Source organism: Diaphorina citri, unplaced genomic scaffold, assembly GCF_000475195.1.
Source record: "Diaphorina citri unplaced genomic scaffold, Diaci psyllid genome assembly version 1.1 scaffold25, whole genome shotgun sequence".
NCBI classification, from domain to species: Eukaryota; Metazoa; Arthropoda; class Insecta; order Hemiptera; family Psyllidae; genus Diaphorina; species Diaphorina citri.
In genome coordinates, this window is record NW_007377463.1 from 355,106 (window position 1) to 365,235 (window position 10,130).

The 10,130-nt window shown below is 38.6% G+C and overlaps 1 protein-coding gene across 1 annotated transcript in view; it reads right to left on the reverse strand.

The window, feature by feature from the left end:
* The window catches only part of LOC103510141 (venom dipeptidyl peptidase 4-like), a 78,637-nt gene that overhangs the window by 10,465 nt on the left and 58,042 nt on the right, over positions 1-10,130 (reverse strand). The window contains 8 exon segments of the mRNA XM_026824102.1: positions 335-524; positions 1,844-1,909; positions 2,506-2,558; positions 3,372-3,446; positions 3,937-4,046; positions 4,555-4,609; positions 4,748-4,882; positions 5,119-5,157. Coding sequence (XP_026679903.1) covers positions 335-524; positions 1,844-1,909; positions 2,506-2,558; positions 3,372-3,446; positions 3,937-4,046; positions 4,555-4,609; positions 4,748-4,882; positions 5,119-5,157 — 723 coding nt within the window.

The window sequence follows — 10,130 nt, forward strand, 5'->3', positions numbered from 1 at the left end:
TTATAAAAAAAAAAAAAAAAAAAAAAAAAAAAACAACTCAAGATCTGTAAAAGTGTTTTAAAACCTCGTTTTTGTTTCCTACAGCTAGATTCTTACTTTGAGTTGATCTTCTTCTTCCTAGCCTTTTCCTATTTGAAATGGGGTCGGCGTTTCTTATCAGTCCTGATAATTGTCCTGACCATGACCTGATAATTTTTTCTCAACCAGGTCTTGATTCACAGAATCTTTCCACCTTTTCTTCGGTCTGCCTCGCCATTTTCTCCGCCTCACTTCCATTCTTTCAACCCTATGTATGTAGCTGTTTTTCTTCCGACATGTCCATATCACTCTCTTACCTCAAGTTGATAGCCTGTGTATATTGAGAGCTAGGATGACCCGGGTTCCCATAGAACGGAATGGTCATAATGACGGTTCTATTGTCATCAAATGAGGCGTAGGCGAGGTTGTTGCCCGAAGGTGAAAACCATAGGGCGGAGCTAGAACTCAGGACTTCCTCTGTAAACATATCATGGAAAGGGGAGGAGCTTATTAATTGGGACGTAGACATTAACAGGAGGTGTAGCTTAGTACTAGCATGCCTTATGACGCAGACGTAACTTGGTGCGCGGTCACAACGGTGACTATACTATAGAGCTATAGACCATCGACCTTCGCACCAGGGTGTCCACAACGGAGCCTGGAACTTCCTGCGTATTTAGATACGCTTGAAAATTTTGAGGTTCGAATGTTGTCAAAATTGTATAAAAAACCACTGCAGAAATAATATTAGGATCAATTTCTTGATTTTCTGCGAGGGTCATCCCAGTTCCAATTTTTAGAAGATGCTTGAAGAAACAAAGTAAGTTCTAGTGCTAAGTTTTAATTCCAAGTTTTTTGATTGTGTTGCTAGTCTATACCTCTCCAACGTGTTCTCCGATTTTGATGAAATTTTGTGAACATGTTCAAAAAATGAATGGAATTTTTCTTATAAGATCATCTGCCCCATCGAGCAATTGTAGATTCCGTAGGGACTTTCTTTCTGAGTAAGGCTAAAAATGGACAGCATTCAATTCCCCCGATTTCATACCGATTCCCCCGATTGCAAAATTTGAAGCCAGAGAGCGAAGAGCATAGATCTTTTTGCTCTCAGTTTTATGCGGTTTGAAGTTGTCGGTTCCCTCTGCCTGCTCGATGCTCTATGTGCTATGCTCTCCGCTTCACTCTGTTTTTATTAGCCTTACAGTTCACTTAACAGCTAATACTTTACCTTATCAAAGAGCGTAATCTCTGGAATACCAGGACCTATACAGGACAGAACATAGTAGCTGACGTTAGTACTGAATGTGGCACCACTATACGAACACTTCTGCCTTAGGTCGAAATGTAATGTCGATAAAAGTGAACACTTTTTGAGTTTTTTAAAAATTTGGCTTTAGACGAAATATACATTTCATGAAACTTAAAACCCAGCCCAGGGACAGTTTTGATCGACATAAATGATAGATCCTTTCTGTGAAGTTTGAGTGACCTGAGGTGAAAGGTAAAGTCTTGAGGACCGCTAACTCCTTTTGAGCTTTTTCCAAATTAGCCCTGAATAGACCATCTTTGGTCCAGAATAATGGGCGTACCGTATATTATTTATCGAATCTTTCTGTGAAGTTGGAAGGACATTTTTCCAAATTAGTCCCCAATGGCGGATTTGCCCGTTGCGTTAACTTATTTATCAATCAACAAAAGACTATCAGATATATCCCTTATAGAATATTAATGAAGGTACTTATTTAAATTTAGAGTATATTTTTATGTCAAATCTAGGAGTCGAACCCAGGTTTCATTCACCCCGACAATGTGCAGGATAACTTACTGAGTTTCGATGTTGATGGCTACGTAGGATGCGAAGGTAGGACTGCCTTGTGTCGAGAGGAAGTACCTGGAATAAGGGAGGAAACGAATTTAAACTCAACTATCTACAAATAATATTTCCCATCCACCCAGTAGACTTTTAAGTAAGTACCTACTCTTATTGTGGTTAAATTCTCAAATTAATATCTATAACTGTATGTAATAGGTATCGAGAACAAAATCCCATTACCTCAGCTGGGATTGAACCCGCTTAGGTCGAAATGTAAAGTCGATAAAAGTGAACACTTTTTGAGTTTATGTGGATCTTCTCTGTGAAGTTTGAGTGACCTGAGGTGAAAGGTAAAGTCTTGAGGACCGCTAATTCCTTTTGAGCTTTTTCCAAATTAGCCCTGAATAGGCCATCTTTGGTCCAGAATAATGGGCGTACCGCATATTATTTATCGAATCTTTCTGTGAAGTTGGAAGGACATTTTTCCAAATTAGTCCCCAGTGGCGGATTTGCCCGTTGCGTTTATTTGTTTATCAATCAACAAAAGACTATCAGATATATCCCTTATAGAATATTAATGAAGGTACTAATTTAAATTTAGAGTATATTTTTATGTCAAATTTAGGAGTCGAACCCAGGTTTCATTCACCCCGACAATGTGCAGGATAACTTACTGAGTTTCGATGTTGATGGCTACGTAGGATGCGAAGAATGAATATCTGTACAACTGAAACCAAAACAACCAAATATTATTGTTAGAAGAGGGAGGAAAGAAGGAAATGAATGTAGGGAGGGAGGAGAGAGAGAGAGAGAGAGAGAAGAGAGGGAGGAGGGAGAAAGGGAGAAAGAGAGAGAAAGAGGGAGGGAGATAGAAAGGAAAAAAAGAGTCAGAACTGTATTAATAGCAAAACTGCACAAACTAAATTATTCTTGAAGGTTGACCTTGACATTTTAACATAGGTTTCTCAGATTGAAAACAGAAATGTAATAAAAAGTAGAAAGAAAGAGGACAAATAAAATTTTATAATAGAAATAACTCGGGGTGGGTGTAATAAACATTTAAGGGAGGAGGGGAGAACAATAAAGGTAAATGATACCATAGAAAGAAGAAAGGAAAAGAACAAAATGCACGCGAATTTTTTGTGCTACACAAAATTGGTTCCCACACACCCAAGAAACCCAGTTTTTCTGCTCCGCTTAACCCATAACGTTTTTCTTGGCAATTTCCAATTCCCTTGACATGTACCTACCAAAAATTGGTTCACAACGATTTCAATTAACCCGCAAAGTTCATTTTCATCAAAAGTTGGTTTACTCTTGAATATCTTACAAAGTTATAAAGGTGTGTCTATAGTCGACCGGCCCTCGATCGACGAGGAAAATCTATGTTACCGAGGCAGTGTGGACGTGTCAGTCGACATCAATTGATGGCCGGTCGAACATGTGGGGACACACTTTAAGAGGTCTAAATAAAAATGGAGACGGCACAAAAGGGATCTAACAAAGACCGACTATATTTAATAACAAAGCTCTCGTTTACCTTATGATAAGAGTGAGCAATCATGAGGTATTTCTTATCCGCTGATAAGTGATAGTCAAACGCATCCGCCACAATCTGAAAAGTAAAAGAAAATCAATGAATAATTGAATATCAATAAAATTATTAAATAAAAAATAAATAAATAAAAACTTACTCAAATGTTTTTTAAACAATCAATGGGAAACATTTTTTGCTTTTTGCGAAACAGTTTTCCATTTTAATACAAAGTTCAAACAAATCCTTATAAATATTTAAGGAGCCAGTCTAGTTACCAGTTAGCTTGGAAGGTAGCCAGTCTGCCTTGTAAGCGTTAGGTCGTGGGTTCAAATTCCCGCCCGGGGCAACCTATATCCTAACACAGAAATGTTAGGTCCGTACTTGGAACGGCTGGCTTTTTCCTTTCTTTTTTCGAATTACATGTATTTCGGTAATATCTACCTCTGTTAGTGTTTTTTTCCTTCTATCAAACTTAAAAAAAGGTCATATTAAAAATATTAAAATACAGACTTTTTGTACGGCCTTAAACTCAGAGGACAAATACACCCATAAGGGGATGTTTACTTACGGTAAGCCCATTGTAAGAGGTAGTATTGAATCCTATAATCTCTTGAGTGAGGGTGTCAGCTCTGAACAGGACAATATTGCCAAATGCATCCTTCATTAGGATCTCATTGTCTGGGCAGGGACAAAAGAGGAAATTCTACTAAATTTTCAAGGAAAGTACATTTGAATGGGGCAAATTGGAGCATGTTATTTATGAATGAACTGATGCTTTTTGAACTGATAATGAACTGATAACTACCTGATGAACTGATAACTACCCATTGCCTACGAAATTACCTACAATTTTATGCAGGGTTTATACGCTTTTCCATTTTCTTTAAATTTTCACGATAAACCCTGTTATGGGAAAACTTTGAACTACATCTTTCTGGCTCCCCATGAGCTCACGTGACGTGATAGTAGTGCATTTTTACTTTAAACAAAAGGTCCTTAGTTCCTTACCAACAAAACCAAACAAATTCTGTACCAAATACATAAAATTTTGTTTAGACTGCGGGAGTAAAGGGAATTTTCAGTCTCATTTCAGCAGCATAAACAGGGTATATTCTATTCTACATCTTTCTGACTCCCCATGAGCTCATGAGACGTGACAGTTTCTACTTCAAAACAAAGTCCTTACCAGTGATCCAGGTGCCATTGAACCGGTTGGGCTCATACTGACTATTGATGACGGCCTTCAGATTCAACCGGTCCTCTCGCTGCACTCTGTGCCGCACCAAAGTCTGGGCGTGAAGCACTGGCACTTCCATGGAGGAGTAGAGAAGTGATAGGATGACAATGAAGAGGATGATAATGGCGGCCACTCCCAGTGCCTTCAGATTCAACCGGTCCTCTCGCTGCACTCTGTGCCGCACCAAACTCTGGGCGTGAAGCACTGGCACTTCCATGGAGGAGTAGAGAAGTGATAGGATGACAATGAAGAGGATGATAATGGCGGCCACTCCCAGACCTGTACAGTCTTCACATATTCAACCCCATTCTGAGCACCATACACCAGGATACCAAACTTCACTCTCAGGTCCTCGAAGTCTTCAGGCGGAGGATCCTTACAGGTTATAGACACACGTACGGTTTTCTTAATCACCTGAGGCAACTCTAGAGTACCTTGCAGTACAATGAGGCAGAACTTGTCGAACCAAACGCCCTTGGGAAATACATCGATTACCTGAAATCCCACTCCCAGGTAGAGGTACTTGCGCCGTGACCCCTTCCCTGACGCATCCTGCAAGACAAGAAAATAGGGCTGAGTTAATACCATCCTTAGGCAAACTGCCATGCAGAAGGTCCCGAATCCCACCATCGACAAAAATTTGTACTCGTTTTTCGATTGCAAATATTTCAACGGGTTACTTTCCATCGATTACCTGAAATCGGGGAAAAAATATTGGTTTATTTCGGTGAGAAAAACAATTAAAATTATATAAGAAAATTGGAATGAATGTAATAGAGAAATAACTGTTACACTTCACAGGTAGAACTTCTACCTGTGAAGTGTTATTTCTCTATCTACATTCAATATGGACCTTCACAAAGTTACCGAGACATCCATCCAGAAATTGGAATGATACCTATCGAGAGGGAGCAGAGCAGAAATACAAAGATCGAAATTGGTGGAGAGGCTTCGTATTGCCTTACAACATTATATATATATATAATTGTAAATCTGTCTAAAAGACAGGTATCAACCGAGTTTCCTCCACTTCTCACGGTCCTGCGCATCTTCTTTCATCTCCTGGTAACTTCTCCCTCTTTTCACATCACTTATTAACCCGACAACATTACAACACAATATGTAAAATCAATCAGTTGACATTTTTCTTCCTTTTCTTGTATCTAGGTGTTTTTTTTTTTTTTTTTTTTTTGAGATAGGGGGGGTCTAATCCACTGATTTCCGATAGTAGATGTTATTGGTGAACACGTACGCGAACCCATTACCTACTGGTGACCACACTACTGTTTGTATAACCAGGGGGATGCCGTCTGGAGACACGATGGGATGCAACTCTCTGGAGAAGGAAATAAATAATATTAGTTTGTGGGCCTTGAGTTATGATTTATTTGAGGACCTTAGGTCGAAATGTAATGTCGATAAAAGTGAACACTTTTTGAGTTTTTCAAAAAAATTGGCTTTAGACGAAATATACATTTCATGAAACTTAAAACCCAGCCCAGGGACAGTTTTGATCGACATAAATGATAGATCCTTTCTGTGAAGTTTGAGTGACCTGAGGTGAAAGGTACAGTCTTGAGGACCGCTAACTCCTTTTGAGCTTTTTCCAAATTAGCCCTGAATAGACCATCTTTGGTCCAGAATAACGAGCGTACCGTATATTATTTATTTAATCTTTCTGTGAAGTTGGAAGGACATTTTTCCAAATTAGTCCCCAATGGCAGATTTGCCCGTTGCGTTAATTTGTTTATCAATCAACAAAAGACTATCAGATATATCCCTTATAGAATATTAATGAAGGTACTAATTTAAATTTAGAGTATATTTTTGCATTAGCCTTCTTGGGCTTTTTATGGCATTTTCCCAAATTTTGCTAAAATATGGCAAAATAGTATGGCGCCATGGCAATATAGCATTTGAACTTCCTTGGTAATGATTGTAATGAAATATCCATTTCTTATTAACTAGTTATTTTTTGTATCATTAATTTTTGTTCCTCAAAACAACCCAATATCCTTTACATCTTGTCTGCACTCACTAGAGGTTGTGTTTTGTAAAGTTTGAACAATAAACTCCACACTAATATTTGTATTATTATGAAAGGGAAGAAACGTTCAACATTCGCTGCATTCTTGCCAGTTTTTCTCGAAAGAATTGGCATTGTCAACTTTAATCAGAAAGATCAACAATGGAAGAACAATGTCCAACAAGTCTACTGCTATTTCCAACATCTGTTGTTGCTTGGGTTCTCCATGGCTCATTTTCTCAGCACAAGTACCCGGTCTATTCATTGCCTGCCGGAGCTAATGCAATGCCTCATTGAGGATGTCTGGAGCTTTGGTATGCATTTCCAGGTATGTGTGCTGGTTTGGAAACGCAAGGAGTTTGCAGAACTGATGAATTCTATCGAGCGTGTGGCTTGGGTTCTCCATGGCTCATTTTCTCAGCACAAGTACCCGGTCTATTCATTACCTGCCGGAGCTAATGCAATGCCTCATTGAAGATGTCTGGAGCTTTGGTATGCATTTCCAGGTATGTGTGCTGGTTTGGAAACGCAAGGAGTTTGCAGAACTGATGAATTCTATCGAGCATTCCTTCAGCAAAGTGGATAGGAAAGTTGTGCACAAGGATGAACAAATGGTGAAGACCATTGTACGAACTTGTTTTGCCATTGTTGGTTTTACCTTAATCTTTACGATAGTCGAAGCATTTTACCCTCTGCCAGAAAATGAAACTGGGTACTGGCATAAGACAAAACGCCCAGAGAGGAAATTACCGTACAATATGAAGATCCCATTCATTGATGAGACGGAACACTGGAACTACACGGTTTGTTTCGTCTATCAAGTGTACATCATGTTGATATGGTTAATGATGAGTAGCGTTACTTTAACCTTGGTACCCATCATGAGCACCTACCTCATCGGACAATACACAATCCTCAGCAAATACGTTGAGCAACTAGGAGCCCACCACTACGGTTCCAACGGACAGGAAATCTTCTACATTAATATTGAAACCAATGAGTACTACGAGTATTACAACAAAACAGAAGTCACACAGATGAATGAAAATCCGAAGATTAATTATTCGCATATTCAATGCTTTCGACGAAAGAACAGCAAAATAGAACCTCAGCCTGGTTTTCAAAGTATAGGAACTGCGGGGACTGGTACATCACAGTTCTCCGTTCAAAACTCTAGAGGAAATTATCAGAAGAAATATTTGAGACAAATGCCTCAGCCTAATTTTGAAAGTATAGGAACTGCGGGGACTGGTACATCACAGTTCTCCGATCAAAACTCTAGAGGAAATTATCAGAAGAAATATTTGAGACAGATTATCAAATTCCATCAGAAACTGGTAATCTTCCAGAAGAAGGTAAGTACCACAAGTAGGGTCGTAAACCATAGTCACTTATGGCTAGAATTATCAAATTCCATCAGAAACTGGTAATCTTCCAGAAGAAGGTAAGTACCACAAGTAGGGTCGTAAACCATAGTCACTTATGGCTAGCCTCGGGTCTGCTTAGCCACTTACTAGTTAGTACATTGATTGCACCTATCCTAAAAATTTCCAACATAAAAGGGGCATGACATTTTAACTAGTATGCTTCTTAAATTTTTAAACTTTCAACTTTCAGATGACAGAATCGTTAGAACCGTACGTGTTGATTCAAATCTTTGCAAACTTCATCATCATTACATTGTGCCTGCAACAGCTAGTGTTCAGTACCTCATCCCTGACCATCAGCAAACTGTTCAAGTTCATAGGAGAGTTCTTTGTTTACATCGCTCAATGTTACTATTGGTGCCACTGTTCTGATCTCCTGGACGACTGTAACACTATGCTTTGCAGATCAATAACCAACAGTCAATGGATCAAATGTGATCGTGACACGAAGAAAGAGATAGGGAGGAGGGAGGAAGCGAGAAAAAGAGAGAAAGAGGGAGGGAGATAGAAAGGAAGAAAAGTGTCAGAACTGTATTAATAGCACAACTGCACAAACTAAATTATTCTTGAAGGTTGACCTTGACATTTTAACATAGATTGAAAACAGAAATGTAATAAAAAGTAGAAAGAAGAGGACAAATAAAATTTTATAATAGAAATAACTCGGGGTGGGTGTGATAAACATTTAAGGGATGAGGGGAGAACAATAAAGGTACCATAAAAAGAAGGAAGGAAAAGAACAAAATGCACGCGATTTTTTTGTGCTACACAAAATTGGTTCCGACACACCCAAGAAATCCAGTTTTTCTGCTCCGCTTAACCCATAAAGTTTTTCTTGGCGATTTCCAATTCCCTTGACATGTACCTACCAAAAGTTGGTTCACAACGATTTCAATTAACCCGCAAAGTTCATTTTCATCAAAAGTTGGAGTACATTGATTGCACCTATCCTAAAAATTCCCAACATAAAAGGGGCATGACAATTTAACTAGTATGCTTCTTAATTTTTTAAACTTTCAACTTTCAGATGACAGAATCGTTAGAACCGTACGTGTTGATTCAAATCTTTTCAAACTTCATCATCATTACATTGTGCCTGCAACAGCTAGTGTTCAGTACCTCATCCCTGACCATCAGCAAACTGTTCAAGTTCATAGGAGAGTTCTTCGTTTACATCGCTCAATGTTACTATTGGTGCCACTGCTCTGATCTCCTGGACGACTGTAACACTATGCTTTGCAGATCAATAACCAACAGTCAATGGATCAAATGTGATCGTGACACGAAGAAAGATATTTGTATGATCATCAGACGGACACAACGGTCGAACCTTTTAAGATTCAATCAAAGAGCGATAGCACTGAATCGACAGCATTTCTTCAAAGTGGTGAAGATCGCTTACAGTTTTGTGAACGTTATGCTTAGCGAGAGGAGAAGGGAGTGAGGTTCTTTGGATAAGATTCCATTTTAAATCTAGGATGGGGGTGATTGTCATTCCTCGGTTGTGGGCGTGGTCTCGGATTGGAGGTCTGACGGTGATTGTTTTGCCGAAAATCTTTAACTTTGATCTCCTTATGTCAGATGACCTTCTGTTTGGGACGGCGCTCGCACTTCTGGGGTGGCCGGTTTTGTCCCATTCTATCATATTTTACTTAGTATTGCTAATTGCTATAAATTGTATTATTATTATTTAACAAAATTACCTAGTTTTTAGATCAGATTGGATTCTATTAATGTAAAATGGATGTAGCCGTAAAATTATGTAAAAAAAAAGTTCGAGGTAAAAATAGATATGTACAGTATCAGGCACACAAAAACTTCTTTCGAAATACAGTAGAACCTCGATTATATCAACTAATTGGGACCGAGGGTAGTTGATATATTATTATTATAAAAGTTGATATAAACAAAATTCCGTATTAAACAATGAAAATAGGGCCAAATTTAGTGGTACAAAAGAACAAAATAGGGAATAAACCCTTTTATTTTTAAATTAAATAAAACAAACTAAGAAACAAACAAAAAACACATCTTCCCCGGTGGTGTAGTGGTCAAGGTACTCGCCTGGTAAA